Consider the following 21,420-nt stretch of genomic DNA (forward strand, 5'->3'; position numbering starts at 1 on the left):
CTGCTACTCTAAAGAGTTGTTGATAGGTGCTAATTTCATGCACCCACAAGTTCCAATATGTACCTTTTTGGAATCAAATCCAAAGTACAACACAGCTTTATGGTGAAAAGGTGAAAGTGAAAGGTCCCCTGTGCAAGCACCAAGTCATGTCTGACCCTTTGGGGGGGGGTGCCGCTTTTGTGACGTTACCATATAATTTATTTATGGTACATTCTATAAAAAATATTGCTGCTTTTTATGCATACATTTATATTCATAGAATCTGAAGTGTCCACAGCCCTAATATTTAATAACTATTCATCCCTTTCTCTTTGGACATCCCTTTTATGGAAGCCATTACCTATTGTGAGAATGGGAAATCTGCAAAATATATTTGCATGCAAAACTCTGGAGAAATCTATTGCAAAGAGCAAGTGGCCCTCTGCCAAATTCCAGGATTTTCAAAAGATCCCAACAGAGTTTCTGGCAGAAGGAAAGAAAAATCCTTGTGCAGAGGAAAAGCTCCACACCCATTGTCTATGCTCACAGATGTACTAATGTGCAAATCTTAATTGCTCTGCAGATTTGTTGATAGTTTTTTGGAAGGCATACAAATGGTTTTTCAGGAGTAAGATGATACAAACATCTGAGTGAGTAACTGGAGATCAGCTAGTGACAGAAATACCCTGTCCTGGCAAATTCTTGTGGGTATCCTTTAAAATACCAAGCTGGGCTGCAGATATTCAAAACCTGATGGTTTCCCAGAAGAACCAATTATAATCTTTTAATTTGACTTTCCCTTTGAGGATTGGCAAAGGCTCAGGTAGCTTTGGGAACAATGAACAATCATTTATGGAATATGGTAAATAATGAGTTAGGTCATAAAATATTTAGACCTTGCTCAGAAAAATGCATTTTAGCAGTTTTTATATTTATGTTTGTGTTCAGAGTTCTAGAGCACAGAAAGGATTTTATCTTTTTATTCCAGTTTCAGATCATGAATAGTTGTATTCTGAAAGTGTTGCAGTTGTATTTTTTCAGAGCCAGATAAAGACAACTGCAAGTGACCAATAGTTCTGCCATAATTCGAAAATAAGATGGCTAGGCTATCATTACCTACTGCTTTTACTTTCTCTGGGTAATTCTAAAAGAGGATTTGCAGCTGTCTCATTGACAATTGGGCCTCAAGCAACCTGTAAACACCCAAAATGTAATGTTGCTTATCTGGCTCATACCTTCTTATTTCCATTTGTATCTTTGGTGTAGTCAGTCTCAGGACACACACACTTGTTCAGAATAGAAAACAAGGTTTCTTTGACTGAGAAAAATGGGAAGGGTTTTGTTGATGTGTTGACAGAGAGCAGATGAGGTAAAACTTGGAATAGATTTACATAAAGCATACACATGGTGGTGTAGACATACTGTATATGTGCAAATTCAGAAGTAATCATAATTTCAAATATAAGTGTAGTAGATTTTAGTTTAGTTGGGAATAATATCACTTGATGACTGATCATGGTTGATGAACAACTCCAAAATCTCTGCTTTCTCTTCCTAAATTTCTTGATCTTTAAATTGCATGTTGATCTCAACAATTGATCAAATTAAGCAATATATTTTGTAAATGAGGACATGATGCTGCCATACATGCATTTGCTATCAACACTGAAATTTCCCAAATCTCTGACAGTTGTTATTAAGATGCTGCTGCAGTCTCAGGAACAATTATGTGCAGTTTTAGAGGCAATATCTCAAATTTCTATCTTGTTGCTTTTTCTTTGCCACCAACTTTCCTTTGTTGTCTTTGCTGTTGAATATTGACCATCAGTATCTTGAGGTGAGGAATTATCTGCTTAGTTCACATACATTTCCACCCATAAACCTATGACTTTGTAATACTTGAACTCTTGGATAACTAGATTTAAATTTTCTTTTTCAGGTTAGCAAGTTCCCTATATTTGTCCCTGGTGTTTGGGGACCTTATTATTCAGCAATGGTGCCAGGATTGTGGCTAAATGAAGGAGGTCAAAGTGTAACAGGGAAACTGGTAGGTCTAACATTTTGCTCAATTTAGCTTTTTCTTTATATTTATGCTATATCATATCTTCACATTTGTTAAATGAAACTATGTGATAGAGCATATGAGTTCAGTGGTAGTATAATAAGGCTGTGGGTTACTTAGAATTATAAAATTATGTGTCAGTTCAAACTTTATAATAATTTTATTTACTATCTACAGCAGATCTATAGTAAGTTTTTCTTAGTCGTAGGATAAAGGGTGGTAACCATGTTTATCTCTCATATTCCATAGGAAGTAGGTTTGCCTTATTCATGTTATTATGAAATAGACTTCAGCTATGAATTGAATTATGTTTGCAAAAGAAATATTAAAAAGAAATCACTTCCCTATTGTACCTTTTTAATCTAGACAAATATTTATGTATTGCCTTATTTTTGTATGCTGTCCTGCATGCGCTGCTTAAGGAAATATATACATGTTTCAAGGAAATTTATTTATTTATGGGAAAAAGTTAAATATATCCAAACTTTTTCTTTGCACAAATATTTTTATTTGTATATGAACTAGAATTAGTTGCCAGGAGAATTGCTCCAGATCATATCTATGAACTAATGTTAGGTCACTTGGGATTTAAGGGATGAGATGTTAACTATATTCACAGAGATACTCATTTAGTTCATTGAGAACTTCATTTTGGGTTGCTTTTTAAATAAGTTTGGGAATAGAAATTCTCAAATACCTATTAGTGTGAATAGCTTTCTTTATAACAGGCATGCACATAAATAAAATTTAGATAGGTGAGTGTGATATGTAGATTAAGATAGACTTTTTAATCATGATAGACCCCAGACATGTGGACATCAGCTCTCAGAATCATAAGCATGGTTATGCTGCCTGGGGAATTCCGACAGTTGAAATCCACAGTTCTTGAGGCCCAAGGTTAGAGAAGGCTGGTTTAGAAAGTCCTTCATTTAATATGAAACAAATTAGTGAGACCTTCACATTAAAGATAGATACTTTGCATTATGGCTGCTATGAATGTCTATGAATGAAAAGCTTATACCCACTGTTTCTGAAAAGTGCACCATCCCAAAATGTAGGTTTAAGCATGTATGGAAGTATGGGGCAAATATTTTGGGATATATTAATTAAAGGGACGTGGTGGCGCTGCGGATTAAACTGCTGAGCTGCTGAGCTTGCCGATTGGAAGGTCAGCGGTTCAAATCTGCATGATAGGATGAGCTCCCGTTGCTAGTCCCAGCTCCTGCCAACCTAGCAGTTCGAAAACATGCCAGTGTGAGTAGATTAATAGGTACCGCTTCGGCGGGCAGGTATTGGCGTTCCATTTAGTCATGCCGGCCACATGACTGCAGAAGTGTCTACGGACAAACGCCGGCTCTTCGGCTTGAAACGGAGATGAGCACCGCCCCCTAGAGTCGAACACGACTGGACTTAATGTCAAGGGAAACCTTTACCTTTACCTAATACCTTTACTTCATCCGTTGATTACATTTATATGTCAGCTTTGAGATACAAAAATGGGTTCAGATTTCTTCGTATAGTTCTTGCATTAGTTCAGATTCACAGAAGGAATTTGTTTCATATGGCAACTAACTTTGCCTCTGTATTTTGCTAGAGACAATGGGAATGTCTTAAGTAACGTTGTGATCATTTTTATCATTATACACTTTGATAAGATTCCTCTGATTGCAAATCACTTTATACAGTGGAAAAAATGCATGGAAAGAAAAACATTGAATTTAGGAGTATAGAAGAAAGTGTTCTTGAGGTTGGTGCTTGTGTGAAAGAAAAATAGGTAAGTTTTCTTTAGGAAGTAACATGGGAAAGCCATAGTTACTTAAAACTATTTATAGCTAAGAGCTGTAATGTACTCTTCTGTGTTATGCAGAGAGAGCAAGTCAAGTAAGTAGCTGAACTGAACGGGTCAGAGTCAGAATCAGAAGAGAACGAAAGCTGAATTAAGAGAGGAAGGATGCAACGAAAGCCCTGAGAATATCAGCCTAACCAATAGGAGGCATACTATATAGAAACTTGCAAGTAGGTCTTCTAGACAAGCAAAGGAGATGAAAGTGTAGAGGTTTATAGCTGCAGAAATCTGATACATGCAAAGTTGAATTCCAATACTCCTCCATGTCTGGTTGTTAGGAATATGTAACAATTTCATTCTATCAGTGGTCACTGAGATTATTAACACTTCCTTTTGTTAATGTCAACTTGCCCACCTCCCTTAGTTGAGGTAATGATACACCTTTGCTTACTGATTTCTGGGCTGGATTTTAAAGTTCAGGAGAAATGCCTGCTCTTAAGGGAACTACAGTTCCTTAATACTGATCCCTCAAGAGTCTAGTTTGTACCCTCCTGGATCTGGTATTAATGCTGGATAGCTATATCACATTATGGCATGGAGGGCCCTTTGGTTTATTGGCTAAAGCTGACCATGTCCTTTTTGGAGGAAGACCTAGCTTCAGTGATCATTTTCTGGTAACCTTGAAGTTGGATTAGTGTAATACATTCTTTGTGGGATTGCCTTTGGGAAATGGCCTAGAATGTAGCAGTATGGATGCTGAGTGATGCCTCCTGAAGTTCCCATTTAAACTGTGTTGAAACAACTATTGTAAGGTACTCAAATCATGAAACTTGGATTTATCCTTCAGTTTATCCTCAGACTAATTATTAGGTGGGTTGGGTTGAGAGAAAATGACTGGCCTAAGCTCCCTGAGCTGCAGGACTGAGTAGAAATTTTCACTTGCATCTCATCAGTTCTAGTTCAAGATTAGATTTATCTTTAGTTTTCAGGTTGATTGCCTGCACAGTTCTATACATCCCTATTCTAGGGTATTCCAGAATAATACAGTTCAACAGAACTTATTCCTGAGATGTGTGTAGAAATAATAATGTTCTGCATATTTCAAGCATGCAGACATAAAATACACATACATATTGACTGTATTTAATGATAAGGGACTTGTTGGCAGTATAGTGGGGAACAAATCAAAAGATGACATTCTATTGTACGTTTAGGACCTAGCATCACATTTCACAATTATCAGTAGTTTGGATTACTCTGTAGGAAGAAACAAGGTAAAGGATAATTGTAGTATGGCCTTACTTTGTTAATAAAATGACAAGTTTCAATTCAGTGTTTATTTTTCTGCACACTGGTAGAGTGCATAGTTGCTGAAACAGATCTGTGACACAGATAATAATATTTCAAAAATAAAAAAAACTACCTTTAATCCAAAATCAATATTTTTTTTTGTTTTCTTTTTTTTTAAGATAGAGCATATTGTCCAAGGACATGCTGCATTCCCAGAACTTCAAACAAAATCTGCAGCCAGGTCAGATCATCAACCTTATTTCTTTAGTTATGCTGTGTTTTAGAAATTTCTTTTTGGCTGTAATACAAAAAAAATAGTTAGCTACAATCTTCCAGCTTAACTGGGATGTGGGTTGGACTGTTTCTCACTATATAAATGTCTATGCAAACTTCTTCTTTATCTTCCCTATTTTAATATGCTTGAGGAATGAGTCACATGGCTGTTTCTGAGGTGCTGACATCAACAGAAGTTGATTTTCTCTAGTCATGGTGGACTTTTAAAAAAACTTTTGTGAATGCCTGAACAATAGTTCAGCCTAGTTTTCATGTGCTTACTTTCAGTTCTTGGATATGCATTTAATCTTCGTAAAATTCCTACAGAAATCCATCTTTTAATAATCCTGCCATTCTGTGTGGGACAGTCATGTGAAGAATTTAGCCTTATAATCAAGCAGTCAGAAGGCTGTTATAGGTAATGGAAAGTTAATTGAAACTTAGATATTTGAGAACATTCACCCACACTTATTCATAGTGTGACCCTAGGCCTTCCTTCTAAAAAAGTAAAATAAAATATTTGATTCTTTGTCACTAAATGATGCTTGCCACTGATCTAAAGGGATGTCCTCTAGTATTTATTTTGTTTATCTCACAGAAGATAAAGTTTTTAGACTTTGTATAAGGGGAGGAACAACTCAGTGAAGGTCTCCTTAGTATTCAAACAAAAGTATTTGGCATATTGTTTAACCACTCCATACAGATTTCCCAATTCTCACCCCTCACCAATGATTCTTCAGTCTTTCACAGTATCTCTTTTACTTAGGAAATGATGGCTCACTTTATATCTTACCCATTTCAGTTTTGTGTAGACTCAGACATGAATCTATCCTGCCAAATTTCTCTCTGTATATCTAAAAAGACACACACACACACACTTCCCTATTTTGCAACAAATAATCTGTTGCCTACATCCCATCGATTAGCAGATATATGCAGTGTGCTTACACACATTGAGGGCATGTATATAAGTTTTGAGCTGAGAACTGAAATATTTTAAAAATCCAATCTGCATAACAGTTTTGGAAATATGAATTAGATCAGTTCAGTTAAATATGTGCTCCAAATAAAATTATTTCCACACAGTGCGAAGAGAGAGAAAAGCAAGTGGAAATAAGGGTGGAAAAGAGATGTTACCTCATAGTGGCATGTTAGCCATTATGCAGCTTCTCAGGGAGGGGGGCTTAATGGAACAGAGTAGTGGAATTCTTAAAATATGAGTTAGAGAGATTGTAATATCTGTTTGGGTTTGAGCATTACTATCTCTTAGGTTTTCAGTTTTGAAGTCAGGATCTCTGTTCTTACCACACCGAAAATAAAATGACCCTGCCCTATAGTACCAGAAAATTCAGCTTATTCTTAATTAAGAAGAAATTGTGTAAAGTTAGACATAAATGTGTTCTGGTTAAAAAATTATACAATGTTACACAAGGACACCCATTTTATACTATATCATTCTCTCTCTCTCTCTTTCTCTCTCTCTCTATATATACTGTACATAAAAATCCTTCTCACCCCGATGGGTGGTATGTATCTTCCTCAATCTTGGGTCCTCTGCCAGAGGCCTGGGAGTCTGAGGGTTCTGTGCAGTATTTTAGCTGTTCCTAGCACTGCACTCTCCTGGACAGAGAGCTCTGGTGTTATTTCTGGGATCTGTTGGAGCTGCTCTCCCAGCTCAGGAGTCACAGCCCCGAGTGCTCCTACCACCACTAGGACCACTTTGGCCTTTGACCTACTTCCCACATCGTCTCTAGTTCCTCCTTCAGGCCCTGGAACTTCTCCAGCTTCTCATACTCCTTCTTCCTGATGTTGCTGTCACTTGACACCGCTACATCTATCACCACTGCTGTCTTCTGGTCCTTATTACCACGATATCTGGTTGATTGACCAGTACCTGCCTATCTGTCTGGATCTGGAAGTCCCACAGGATCTTAGCCCTGTTATTCTCCATGACCTTCTGTGGAATCTCCGATCTAGACTTGGGAAAGTGTAGCCCATACACTGTGCAGCTATTGCTGTGCACAATGCTAGTGTGACGGCCCCAGTATCAGGATCTTAACTTGAGAAATTCTCCAGACAGTCCACTAGAAAGCTTAAAGAATTTATTAAAATCCGATTACACAGGACAGTTGCAAAGCTCTGAATAATGTTTTGGCGCCAAGCGTTCAAATTAAATCATTCCCTCTGACCTAGTCTTTCCCCCCATCTCACACTGTCTCACAAATAAGCCGGATCTCACTCCTGATTTCCCCCTCCCAGTTCCTTAGACTTAATTAGAGTCCAGGTGTCTTATCAGCCCATCCTTGGCTGCAACTTCTTGTGAAGGAATGTGCTTAATGATTCTCTCTCTGCAAAGCTGTGAAAGCTGACACAAGTTTGCTCTCAGCAGTTAATCTGATGCATGCAGCATTAAGCAGCAACTTCACGCAATTCCACGGCAGGCGTGCAAAGCAACTGACAGCTAGCTTCTTGGCTGTGCTGTTCAGTGTATGCTGTTCCTGCCTGCATCTTACACCCTGTCACTATGTATTGGACTGTCTCTGAGGCCTCTCTGCTCAGTCTGAACCTTGGGTTCTGTCCATTGTGCTAGACCCCTGCTTCTATGGATCTGGTGCTTAGTACCTGTTCTTGTGCTACTGTGATCAGTGCCTCAGTGCTGTCTTTTAGTCCAGCCCTTTCCAGCCACTGGTAGGATTTCCCAATGCAGCCACCTCAGCTGTCTGTCAATGGTACATCCCATGCAGCTTCTTGTCTTGCCATGGCACTTCCTCTGCTTGATCTTCCTTCCATGTCTGCTAGGCATTCTCTCACCAGCTCATTTTTGGGTGCCATCTTACTGAACTACTGGAAGCTCTGGGTTTCACCCAGGACAGTGGCTTTGACATTCATCAGACCCTGCCTGCCCTCTTTTTGGCTGATGTACAGTCTCTGGGTGTTGGACTTGGAAACCTCTGTACATTGTAAGGAGCTTCTGGGTCTTCACATTGGCACCTCTGTTTCCTCCTTTGGCCAGCTCACTATACTGGCAGGGTATCTAATCATTGACAGAGCGTATAAGTTGATGATGTGGATCTTGTTCTTCCCATTGAGCTGGCTCTTCAGGACCTGTCTTATCCTTTGGTGGTACTTGGATGTTGCTGTTTTTCTTGCCTCCTCATCATGGTTCCCATGTGACTGGGATACCAAGGTAATTGTAGCTGGTCTATATGTCTGCTATGTGGTCTGCTGGTAGTTCCACCCATCAGTCCTGACTACCTTCCCTCTCTTTACTACCATCCGGCCACACTTCTCTAGTCCAAATGATATCACATTGTCCTCACTGTAGATCTGTGTTAGGTGGATCAGCAAGTTGATGCCTCATTCACTCTCAACATACAGCTTGATGTCATCCATGTGGAGGAGGTGGCTGATGATAGTTCCACTCTTGAAGTTGTATCCATATCCATTCCTTGTGATTATCTGGCTGAGGGGGTTCAAGCCTATGCAGAACAGCAGCAGGGACAGTGCATCACTTTGATATATGTCACACTTGATGGCCACTTGTGCGAGCTGTCTTGAGTTGACTTTCAGTGTTGTCTTCCACAGTCCCATTGAGTTCTTGAGGAAGGTCCTTAATGTCCTGTTGACTTTGTATAGCACCAGGCATTGACAGATCCATGTGTATGGCATTGAATCATAGGCTTTCCTGTAGTCAACCCAGGCTGTGCTTAGATTGGTCTGTCTAGGTCTTGAGTCTCAGGTGACTGTTGAATCTATGAGCAACTGGTATTTTGAGCCTCTGATGTTGTTTCCAATGTCCTTCTGAGCTGTGCTCATGTATTGGCCCATATGGTCCTGTAGCTTGGCAGCTATGATGCCTGATAGGACTTCCATGTTGTGGGGAGGCAGGTTATTGGCCAATAGTTGGATGGTGCTGTCCCCTTGTGGGGGTCTTTCATGATCAGCACTGTCTTTCCTTGTGTTAGCCAGTCTGGGTGGGAGCCTGCTGCTAGCTGCTGGTTCATTTGTGCTGCTAGGCATTCATGCACTGCTGTTAGTTTCTTTAGCTAGTAGATATGGATCACATCCAGGCCAGGTGCTGTCCTTGACCCACTGTTGGATGTCTGCTACTGTTACGGTGGCTGGTTCCTGTTCTGGGAGATTGCTGTGGTCTGTTCTCAGGTCCTGCAGCCACTTTTCACTGGTGTTATGTGTTTTCTCTTCCTCCCATATGTTCTTCCAGTACTGTTCAATTTCTCTTGTTGGTGGCTCTGCTGTTACTGTGTGTTGCACTGCAGTTGGGCGAACACCTTGGATGGTTCTTTGGAGAACAGGGCATTTATCTTCTTGGCCTCTGCTTGCCTAGTGTATCTCTTTAGCCTGGTAGTCAGTTCTGTGAGCCTTTGTTTAGCAGTCATTAAACAACCCTAACCCAAATAATCACTTCAGAGGGTCATATCATACCTGCTGTTTTCATTTCCCATTATAGACGTTACATTTTTTTCCAGTAAAATATAAATAGGAAACAGTTTCCATATTCTACATGTTCCCTTTTGTTCTGTAGTTTTTTCCCCTTTTCTTTCAGTGGCCAAAATTTTAAAAATGAAGTAATGTAAAATTTTAAAATTAAATGCAATTTAAATAATTAATAGCTACATTAGCACAATAACTGACCAAATAAAAGAGGACTTATCACAGGCAGTTCTTTGCAGGTCATGCACTTATTTTTCCAAAAATGAGATTTCATTGTTTGAGAACTTGTCCCCAAAAGAATTTACATTTTTTGCTTATTTGCTTTAATAGATATTTTGAAGACCAGTAACATAGATGGATCCTGTAAAAAATGTTATTGTATATTTTTAAGGATGTATTTGCTTTGCCATTTATCTGATCATACAGAATCCTTAACCCCTGGTATGGCTTTATATTTAGCATATTCTTTAGACAAGTCTCATTGCCTGGGGCATATTCCGCTAATACATTGGATTGTTTTGATCTGAGCAAAGTTTCCAGGACCATATTAGAACCTCACTCAAGTTCTAACAAGTGGCTAAAACCTTGTTCCAGAAAATGTTTACTGTTGGGATACTTAATGAATGTATACACCAGATGAATTTGTGGACTATTACAACTCCATGACATACCTTCTTCTCAAATGTATTTGAGTTGTTCCAGTATCCCATGTTCCCTGTTTGAAATCTTGTGCTACGTAACTCCAGCCTGCTTTTCCTTATCTTTCTTCTTCTTGTCTTTCTTTGAACAGTTATGTTGGGCAACATAATAAGAATGGAAATGAAATAATTCTACTAAAGAATTTTAGTAACTTTCAAACTATTACTCCCCTACACACACAAGAAGTCACATTAATATAGCACAATCATTTTTTTAAAACTTTAAAATATATGAATAATGATGTGAATTAGCTATTTTAATGTGTTCCAAGTGTACTTCATTTTGAATGATACCATCCGATAGCAAACACATGGTAAGACCTAATTGAAACAGTGTGCAGCTGAATGCTTAAATGTAGAATATAAATATACAGCTGCAAGGAGGTCATAAGTCAGAGTAGTAAACACATGCCAAATTCCCACAGGGAACTCGTTAGTACATGGCTGAATAGACATGCTGGGGCTAAATGAGTATCCCTATTTAGACCTCCAGAACCGAGAAATTGATTAATCAGTTATAATTAGATGAAAATACTATTTTGACCAATCTCTCTGCAAATAGAAAGTCCTTGGTACATCAAAAAAGGTAAAACCAATGATAAAAATTAGAATGCTACTCAAAATGTTTTTAGACATGTGTAAAGTGGTAATAACAAGTTCCATTGGCATGTCAGTGCAGGCATTATGAGGCTAGATCACTGTTCCAGTTGATTTCAGTGAGATTTGGCATGTTTTGCTTTCTTTGGCTTTCAGCCTCTGGGTGCATACGAGAGAAAGTTAAGCACACTTAAGTTCCACTTGAAATTAATGAAATTAAACCCAATACACATTATCTGGATTGCATCCAAGCCTTCAATAGTTGAGGCTGTGGAATTTGCATTGCGCTTACTAAATATTCTGACTCACATGAATATTTCTCCAGTTAATCTGTCTGTTAAAATTGTGCATATATATCACATGAATATAGCTTGTTCTCTTGTGATCTCACAAACAACACTTCTTTCTTCATGAAAGATAGCAGCCCTTAAACTTGTAGCGAGGTAGTCAGTGAATAGATAGTAATATATAGGGTCAATAAGATTCAGTTAATGTTTTGCAATTTGAGGGTATAATTCTAAACAAGTCTTGGTTTGAACAGACCATGTTTTAGGATTGTAGTATAGATTGCTTTCTTGCTGGTTTTGAAACTATGACCTAATTCTGCTTCAGAATTGTATACACACTATACAACAAGTAATATATTAATATTTTCTTCCCTTATTCATTTACAGTTTCATTTTGCAAGCCTTTGCTGATTTGTATATATCACTTATTAGGAATCCCGATCATGCAATATGTTCAGGGAATAACCTTTCTTCCTCAGCTCTGCTCACTCCCTTTTTCTACTTGTTTTCGTTGCAGAGCTCAAAGTATATATACATACTTGAATGGTCACCTGGATCTGATTAAGAAATCTTTGCCTGTGGGTTTCCTCACTGTTGATTTACATGTTTGGCCAGATTTCCATGGCAACCGATCTCCCCTTGCAGATTTGACTCTAAAGGGCATGGTAAGAAACAGTCTGTTGCTGCAAAAGGGTGAAAACAGAACAATAGTATAAAATAAGAACTTGAAATGAGTATTTTTATTTTAAATGTTTCATCATTTTTCATTTTAAAATCCTACAGAGTTGTTTTCCTTAAATGATTGTTGCCATCCAAGCAGAAAAGATGAAAAAATGAAAGAAAATTATTTGTAATTCTGTTATCATTAAAATATAATAGGGTATGTTTTTTAACCCATACATATAAAACTTTTGTTGCCATTTTTATTAGTTTTGCATTAACTTTGTACAATTTCATAGGATTATCTGAGGTTTTCAGGTGTTTGATAAGCAGCAAATTCCAGCTGAAAAACTATTATAATGGCTACTGAATATAATGGCAAAAATGCAATTAAAGAGGCTGCTTCATGAGGCTAGATAAGGTGGGAAGTACATACAGTAAGTCTATGCACAACATTGGAAAAGGCTTATTAGGCATATGAAGACTTGGAGAAAGAGATGGATTTTCCTGGTGAAAAGCTTGAATGTCTGTATGAAACTGTTGAGCCACTGTATCCCTTACTAGTCTCTGCATCCAAACCACATCTGCTAGCTTCCTTCTGCACTCAGGCATTTCCATTCACAAGCATTGCCCTTTCACAGATACCTAGCGCCTGAAACACTACTTTCCACTACAAATACGTTTGTTGTGCTTACTCTCTAGTTCTCGTTACCTAGCAAAAAGGTGCTGTTTTTCAAGTCGCTGGTTAGACTGGATTCAATCTCATCTGCCATATATCAAACCCTAAATGTGGCATACCTTTTAGATAGCATTAACTCTCTTGCTTTGGGGATGAACGCTGATTTTGATTTATGTTTATATTAGTTTCATGGGAAAATGCATAGGTGCTTGAAGTAAAATTGAAACTTGCAATAAAAGTAAGCAAGGAGAGTGTTAACTGATTTGCTTCAAAACACATTAAATTGATGTCTGTCTCAGTTTTCAGTTCCCCATTCAAGAAAAAAGCAAGTATGTTTATCATATATGTACCCCAGTCTCAGTGTTGTTCCCTTGCAACTGGCGTCTGGAAGCATTATTTTCCCAACCTGGAAGTAACAATGAATATTCAGGATGAATGCCTCTTTAAAGACCTGTCATCCATGTATTTATCCAGTCCAAGCCATCCAAGTGAGAGGTTATTACCATGCCATGTGATAATGAATTCCATAGATTACTTCTGTGCTAAATTTACTTAAAATCTTCTCTTGGAAAGGAAATTAGTAAGTACAGAAATCTTCTTGTTCCCTTCAGGTAGTGGGACTGACATTATCTCAAAGTCTTGATGACCTTGCTCTTATTTATCTAGCTACAATTCAAGCCATTGCGGTAAGTTGGGCAAATTTTCCATAGGATTTAAGAAACACTCTTCTTTGGGTCATAATGAGATGGTATTTTTATAGCAAATGACTGTTGAAATTCTCAAGTCTGTGTGTGAATGGAGAAGCTGGAACAATTTCTCTATAATTCTCCAGCACCTTCACTGGAAGTGGGCATACTAACAGCAATGCAATAGCACTGATTTTTTTCTTTTTCCTTTTTGCTGTTACTGCAAGTGGTGGCAATAGTGCCCTGTAGAAATAACTGTCAGCGCTAGCATCTCCCACAATGCCCTAAACCTAATATTATTTTATGGAATAATGTAGGTGATGTGGCAACAGTACAATTGATTTTTCTTTAAAAAAAAAAAGGAAGTACAAAAAAAGAGAAATTTCAAATCAGATTAAATTTATATTTACATTTTCTCCTCTCCAAATCTGTATTACTTGTATCTAATCCCATATAAACTGTTCTCTTCAACGGGGGAAATTTCATTTTACTGAGAGTAATGGAGTGTAATGATAATTTGGTTCTATCAGAAGCAGTAGAGTGGACTACTTGTACTATTGATTGATACGTTGTACTTGAATTTTTAGGAGGCAGCCTACTTGCACATCTGGAAAGCAGTCTTTTGTACCTCAGGCCAAGAATATAGGAACCAAAAACACAAGAAAGTCATTTCACTTACTTTTCAGGATACTGTTGCATATGAGTTCAGTCTTTATGGCTGAAATAATTTCAGTGGCTGCCTCATTTTCCCATTCAACAAATGGCAGGATGGGAGGGGAGAGTGAAGAGACATGCTGTTACTAAGTAGTAATGATTTAGACCTGGATTTTGCTTTTCTTTGTGGAATAGAGTGGCAGCAGAACTTGTCATCTTCCAATACTTTTCTAGTATTTGTTATAGATAATATTTCTATATGACTTTCCAGAAAAAAATAAGACATTCCAGGCTATTGTGCATGACAAGGATTAGATGGACTATAGACTTGTGGGATCTGCTTTTTGCTAGAACATCAAACTGCACTAGTTTGGACCTGGTTCAAAAGAAAGTTTGTTTCAAATAATAAAAAATAACCTGAGATCACAATCTTAAATTAATATTCTACCTTCTAAATAATGTTCTCTCTTCCCAAAGTTCCTATCTCAACAATATAATTTAGTGCTTCCCCTTTTGCTCTCATGTCTGTTCCAAGCCTCAATAACATGATGTATATCATGAATTATGTAATTGTAATCAGTCACAATGCCATGTGATGTCATTTGCTTCCTCTTCCTCCTATGTGGACATTTATAATTGATACAATCATGCAAATATGTACAAAATCAGCTATGGAACTGTAATTCTTTTGTTTCTCATAGTCAAATGGCTTCTATTCTTTGCTAGAGGAGGGGCAAATACATAGTGTTCCATGATATGACTCTGCCCACTTTAGCAGTGGGGGCAATTTCCTGAACTCCTTTTATACAGTTTTAACACTTCCCCTGACACAAACAGGATTATTTTATATATAGTTAGAATGTATTATTGCTAGTCTTATTATTATTATTATTCTTTGACAGTGTAACAGTGGTGTAGTTTCATGCCACCCTGTTTTATTTAAATAAAAAATGTATATCATTTCTTGGAAAATTAGAACTACTATTATCTTGTGAAGGACTACAATGCTTCTTTACCAAACAAGCACCTTGGCATTATTTTATGCTAATGAGGTGGAAGTTTTCTCAGTTGGATATCCTGGGGAAGCCATCTATTACTATCCAAGTGTTTTTTTAATACTAGATTCTATTGTGCTTTGACATTAAACTATTGCTGGTCCCTCCTGTGTTATATTCTACTGAAGTATATGTAATATAATGTACTATAATGTCTGGGGGGTTATATGTGTATATGTTTGTACTCACTGACATACAGATCGGGTTCTTATCTCAGTACTGTAGCAATTAAAGCAATGGAGAAAACCAGTAGATCAGAGCCTGCTATTTTCTGTAACATTCAGAAAATAATCCTTTTAATGTTTAAGGTTATTTTGGAAGTATAACTTTCTGCTTGGAAATTAGTTACTGTTTTATAGGAGTCATATTTTATTAGTTTATTAGTTTACTATTTATTAGTCAAATATTAGTTTATAACTATATACAGCCTCAAGTTGCATGTTGGTCACAAGTATTAAATATCAGTTAAATTTCAAAATCTACTAAACTCTCTAAAAGCTCATCTGTTTTCTTTCTAGTAAGGGATTTTGCAGGAAAGTGGCATTTGCATGTGATGTCTTTCAGTTTGCATAGTTTACCTTACATTAATGTGTAAGGCAATTAATCTATATTAATTATATTGATGTTAACTGAAAAAATGAGTTAGTTCCATCTTAAGCTTTGCTGTGACTTTTTTTCAGGTAAATGTAAGGATAATTTTAGTGGTATCATACTGCAGAGAAGAAAAACAAAATAAGTTTGAGATGGGGAAAAGTTTATTTTTGTGTGTGGAGAGACTGTAAATATTAACTTCAGTGAATGTTCCAGATAGCTTAGATAAATGTGGGTTGTAGGAATTCTGAAAAATATCCATAGTGCTCTCAAGTGGTAAAATTGCACTAGGTAAAGGCAAAGGTTTCCCTTGACATTAAGTCCAGTCGTGTCTGACTCTAGGGGGCGGTGCTCATCTCCGTTTCAAAGCTGAATAGCCGGTGTTTGTCCGTAGACACTTCCGTGGTCATGTGGCCAGCATGACTACACGGAACGCCGTTACCTGCCCGCCGAAGCGGTGCCTATTAATCTACTCACATTTGCATGTTTTCAAACTGCTAGGTTGGCAGGAGCTGGGACTAGCAATGGGAGCTCACCCTGTCACACGGATTTGAACCGCCGACCTTCCGATCGGCAAGCTCAGCAGCTTAGCGGTTTAACCCGCAGTAGTTAAGATCAAATACATTCATAGTCTCAAGGCAAGGTAAAATTTTTAAAAAGGAATAACTGTTCTTTAAAAATGAAAGTAATGGCCATAGGCTAGCCTTGCTCAGTCTGATGATCTCCAGAAGAGTTGGATTACATTTCCCATCATCCACAACTAATATAGCTAATTAGTGTATTGTGTGTCATTAATTGTGTAGTGCCTTTCATTAGATGCCCTTACTAATGTTAAGAGTTTGCCAAAACTACCTAACTTAAATCAAAACACACATGAAACTCAATTGGGGTGAAATAAACAATGGAAGCTTAACTTTGCTTTTCTTAAATATCCTGGCAGCATTTGCAGTAGATTGTAAATCTTGCAATGAACTTTGGCCATGCTTCAGAAGATGATCAGTGTTAAATGCTGAGGGAATTCTTTAGCATTATGTGTTTGGCAAAGGGTAGCTTTGGCAGTAATGTTACTTTTGAGGTTTTTCTTTTCTTTCAGTTGAAATCCAAAAACCAATTTTAAATATACAGCTAGTGTTCAAAGGGTTTGTCTGCATGATCTGGAAACGTGAAACAAAAATCCTCTAAACCCATTTAAATGTTTATTTCTATTGTTTTTATTTTATTTTACTCTTACAGAAGGTAAATCAAAGGTTAAAGTTGAAAGAAAATTCTCTTGATGAGAGCTGTTATGGTTGAATTGATTTCTAAACAAAAAGATAGTAACGCGGATATGTAAGAGCGAGGAGAATATGATTGCCGCATGTATAGCAATGTTAACTCCTGCATTTCTTCAACTGTTTGTGGCATGAGGAAGAGAATATACTTTTGTGTATGTTTCTCTTAAACCCTCATGTCTGTTGCACAATTAATCTGAGAGCATGGACAATTTAATGTTAAAAACAGAATACTTGCAAATGCAACGCTCTAGCCATTGTTTCTCAGGTGTCACGGCCTTTTCTAAACTCCTCTTTCTCATCCATGTGAATAACCATGGCTTCTCAGCACTTCAAAGATCCGTTGTACTTGTAGCATTTTTTGTTAATAGATATTTCTTTATGTTCTGTTGCATTTAAGTTGGGAACCAGACATATTGTAGAAACAATGCAAGTCGCAGGGCATCAAATCAACACTCTGTTTATGTGTGGTGGTCTGAGCAAGAACCCTCTCTTTGTCCAAATGCATGCAGACATAGTTGGTAAGTTTGAAAATACAGTGAAGGAAATCTGTGGTATACTGTGTAGCTTTCCTGTTCCTTGGCTGAAGAAATTGTGGGAAGATGGGTGAATATTGTGGGAAGTTCATAAAAATACCCAGTAGAGGCAGCAAACTAGTCATATCTTAATCTTTTTAAGTGATTGTGATTTTGCCATTAACTTGTACATTTTACTTTCCCTGGTTAATATTAATAGTGACTCGGTGTTTCGCTGGAAAAGTTGAAATTACTAAGCTGAACCACAGCTAGATGTAATTAGGGTAGGTCAAAAAAAATTCAGTGAAAAGAAGGAACACTGTTGCATTCAACTCTCAGAAAATGTGAGAAGGGCTAAAATACAATAGCAAAGCCTATGTTTTGCATGGAGAATCTTCTGGACCTTCTCTTTTTATTGTTCTGATAGGCATGGCAATAATTGTAAACAGTACTGAAATTGATGGACTAGTGGTCTGACACAAAGACAGATTCCAATGTTCCTATAGAAAGATAAGTAAATACAAGCAACTGAAATGTTTCATAGGGCACACCATCTTGAAGTACGCAGGTGCTGCCCAGAAATAACAGTTGTATTTTTCTGATCGATTATTTCACATATTAGGTTGAAAGTAAATGAGTAATTTTAATCTGTCAAGTAATTGAACCATGTAAACCATGTGTTATAAGATTTAATATCTCTATTGATTCAAAGTAGACAAGGAGTTGCATTTAATTATAGGAGTGGTGTGCTTGTATTTGCCATTTCTCAAATCTTTCAGATACCCAAAATTGACACATTTCAATCAGAAGAAGATATTAAACAAATCACCGTGTCAGGAGATCCATTTTTCTGGTCAAAATGTCAATAACATTTATAGTAAATTACATGTCTATAGGAGCAGATCCTAATTCACCTAATTCGTTATTTATGCACGAGTATTTTTGGACATATATTAAGGAGTTAAAAATATGTATTTAACCTGTGGAAAACATATTTGTATGGTTCTAAAGACTTGAGATTAAAGGCAAAACCACGAACCATATGGATCCTTTATACTTAAGAAGAATCAATATGGTTTAGATCAAGTCTAAAGCTTGGATTCTGGGTATTTTGCTTTTATATTTACATCACTTCAACATCAAACCAGGAATTGAGATTAAAATCAGCATTAAGTAATTACATTTCTTGAAAGCAGAAAAAGTGAACCAAATGATATAAGGTCTTGACCTGGGCTAGATATGCACAACAGGCTGTTGCCACAGTGGCCTTTTCTATTTGTCCAACATGATTTTATCAAGTGTGCACCTTTTTCCTTATCTAATTCAAATAGCCTTGGAATTGAGAGCTGCTTTCTGATGTCTAAAATTAAAGATCTATTAATAGATAATTCTGATTAAATTTTAAACTGGGGTCCTTTGACTGTATCTAATAGCCAAGCAGAATATAGGACAAAGAGGCCTTTCTGCAGCTTTGGAATTTTTCCTGATTGTAGGAACTGTGACTGACAGAGGATGTCAGAGTTCATCTGACTAAAATGCTTTTGGTTCTCTTACCCTCATTAAAATCTATCTGATAAAATAGCTAACATTCCTGTATCAATCCCCTATTCTTCCAGGAAAAGACAGGGAAATACTGAATATATTACTGTTAAATGCAAGTGCCCATTAGCCAATTATACAGGCTACCAATGGATAATTTCATAGACCATTTAAAAGCCTCAGATTCATATTGTTTAGAGGGTAAGATGAATACATTCATTGTGAAGGCACTTATAATGTGGAACACAAGCACCAAGTTAAAATACATTTAAAGCATGACAGTTATAAAGTCAGTTTTTAATTTAGTTCCTCCATCCAAAAGTTTTAAAAAATGTATTTGTCAAAATATTTTTAGCATGGAGAACCTACTGATTTCATCTATGCATCCTGAAATAGTATTCACCACTACAGGTTTCTAATGCTGCTCCTAGTTGTTTCCACATGCAATTTGGCTGTGCATTTAACGCTTAAGGGACACCATGAAGATCATACCAAGAAGCCATATAAACCTGGAAGAAGATGTAACTGCTTTAATACTTCAGGGAGGGGTGTTTCATACGTGCTTCATACTTCAGGCCTTTTAACTGATACGTTGTCTTTGTCCAGGCATGCCTGTTGTCCTGGCCCAAGAAATGGAGTCTGTGCTAATGGGTGCTGCTATTCTTGGAGCCTGTGCTTCTAAAGATTTTGCTTCCCTGCAGGTATGTAATCATAGAAGGTTCAAGTTGAACAACTTGAACTCTGTATTGTTCTGTTCCACCTCAGGCACATTATAATTTAGATGGAGAGAAAATGCAGGTTTTGATCATTACAGGAGCCAATGTTTTCACCTAAATTTCTGTTTATGGGTTGGGTTGGGTTGGGTTGGGTTGGCTAGGTTAGGTTAAATAAGGGCACACAAGTGGTGGTATAATATGGCCTAGTCATTCAAGACAGAGAAATTCAAAATGGAATTGGGACCAATATTTATTGTTCAGACAATGAGCACTTAATTTACTTTTAAAGCTACCGTTTTTATGCATCATTAGCAAATACTGATTTCTGCACTGGGAAATTAGTAGACATTCTAATTTTTGAAGGGTTGACACATATCACTGAGGGGCATGCACTATATTAAGTTAGGTTTGTTGCTCACAGTTGAGAAGAGAAATCCATGAAATCTGCAGTTGAAACGGAAGTGGCAATAGTAACAATCAGGCGTAAGAGTATAAAGAATTCTGATGCCACTGAAGTGAGTAGATGTATTCCATTTGTTGAGTTCAGCATGCTTCTAGAGGTAGTGTATTAAGAAAGAGTTCTTATAGTGGCTTATATCTGCTTCATGAATACCACTGAATTTTTCTGCTTTGGCAATGTTCTGATCCACACTTACTTGGGAAGTAGTTCCACTGAACACAGAGGGAATACATTGATAGCTATAGCAGAGATTTGTTTGCTTGTTGTGGTGCAGTCATAATTGCTTTACCACCTTGGGTTCTAAGGAATAATTGTAGGGCAGTGGATAAGCAGGAAAAATAATGAATATATTATTCTATCCAACTGCTAACCCAGTCTCCAGTATAATATTTCTCTTTGCCTCTGTTTACTTCTATTTGGAATTCCTTTTCCTTCTGCAGCTCTTTCCAGGCACAATTCCCTGCAAGTAACTATATGCGCAATCAAATTCAAGCTCATAAACTGCTTTAATGGATGGTTAAACCAACATACTGTGATGCGCAAATATTTAAGCAGTGGTTAGGAATGGCTACTTTTAAATGAGATAGATATATTATTCATAAGGTTTCAGTGCATCATAAAGGAAGCTACCCATTATAGAAGTTAACAAATTTAACTCAGTGCTCATGAAATGTCAGTGTACAATAAGGGAAGTTAAAGAGGCACATACAGGTAGTACTCGAGTTATGACTGCAATTGGGACCGGAATTGCCATCACTAAACGGTACAGTCATAAAGTGTGATATCACATGACTGCATCGCTTGGCGACAGCATTCCTGGTTGTTGTCGTAACCCAAGATACCGGGACAGTGCTATCTCAGTGTGGGGCTGGGATAGTAACCCAAGACACATGGGTTGTTAAGCAGGAAGCAGAGGGAGTCCCTGGTAAGGAGTGCAAGGGTGCCACAGGGGGTGGGGGAGGCCCTGGGAGGCCTGGTGCAGGCTGTGCATGAGTTGGGGGCGGGGATGCTTGGCACAGTGCAAGCTCAGAAAGTCTGGGGAATGAGGGCTTGGGGTGCATGTTCTCACAGGAAGGCTGGAGAAAGAGGGCATGGGGTGCGTGCATGTGTGCAATCACAGGGAGGCTGTGGAAAGAGGGTACGGGGTACCTGCATATGTGTGTGCGATCG

At 37.6% G+C, this 21,420-nt stretch overlaps 1 protein-coding gene across 4 annotated transcripts in view; it reads left to right on the forward strand.

Moving 5' to 3' along the window:
* Positions 1-21,420, forward strand: part of FGGY (FGGY carbohydrate kinase domain containing) — a 206,512-nt gene that overhangs the window by 138,730 nt on the left and 46,362 nt on the right. For 2 of the 4 annotated variants that reach the window (XR_010067580.1, XM_063298028.1), the window contains exons 9-14: positions 1,919-2,026; positions 5,297-5,358; positions 11,942-12,089; positions 13,375-13,449; positions 17,421-17,541; positions 19,681-19,775. Coding sequence is in view for 2 of the 4 variants with exons in the window: in XM_063298028.1 (XP_063154098.1) it covers positions 1,919-2,026; positions 5,297-5,358; positions 11,942-12,089; positions 13,375-13,449; positions 17,421-17,541; positions 19,681-19,775 (609 nt within the window). In the remaining 2 variants the exon portion in view is untranslated. Of the gene's footprint in view, positions 1-1,918; positions 2,027-5,296; positions 5,359-11,941; positions 12,090-13,374; positions 13,450-16,982; positions 17,105-17,420; positions 17,542-19,680; positions 19,776-21,420 lie in introns of those variants that run through there. The other 2 variants (XR_010067581.1, XM_063298029.1) reach the window with 2 other exon arrangements.

Source organism: Candoia aspera, chromosome 3 (assembly GCF_035149785.1).
Source record: "Candoia aspera isolate rCanAsp1 chromosome 3, rCanAsp1.hap2, whole genome shotgun sequence".
NCBI classification, from domain to species: domain Eukaryota; kingdom Metazoa; phylum Chordata; class Lepidosauria; order Squamata; family Boidae; genus Candoia; species Candoia aspera.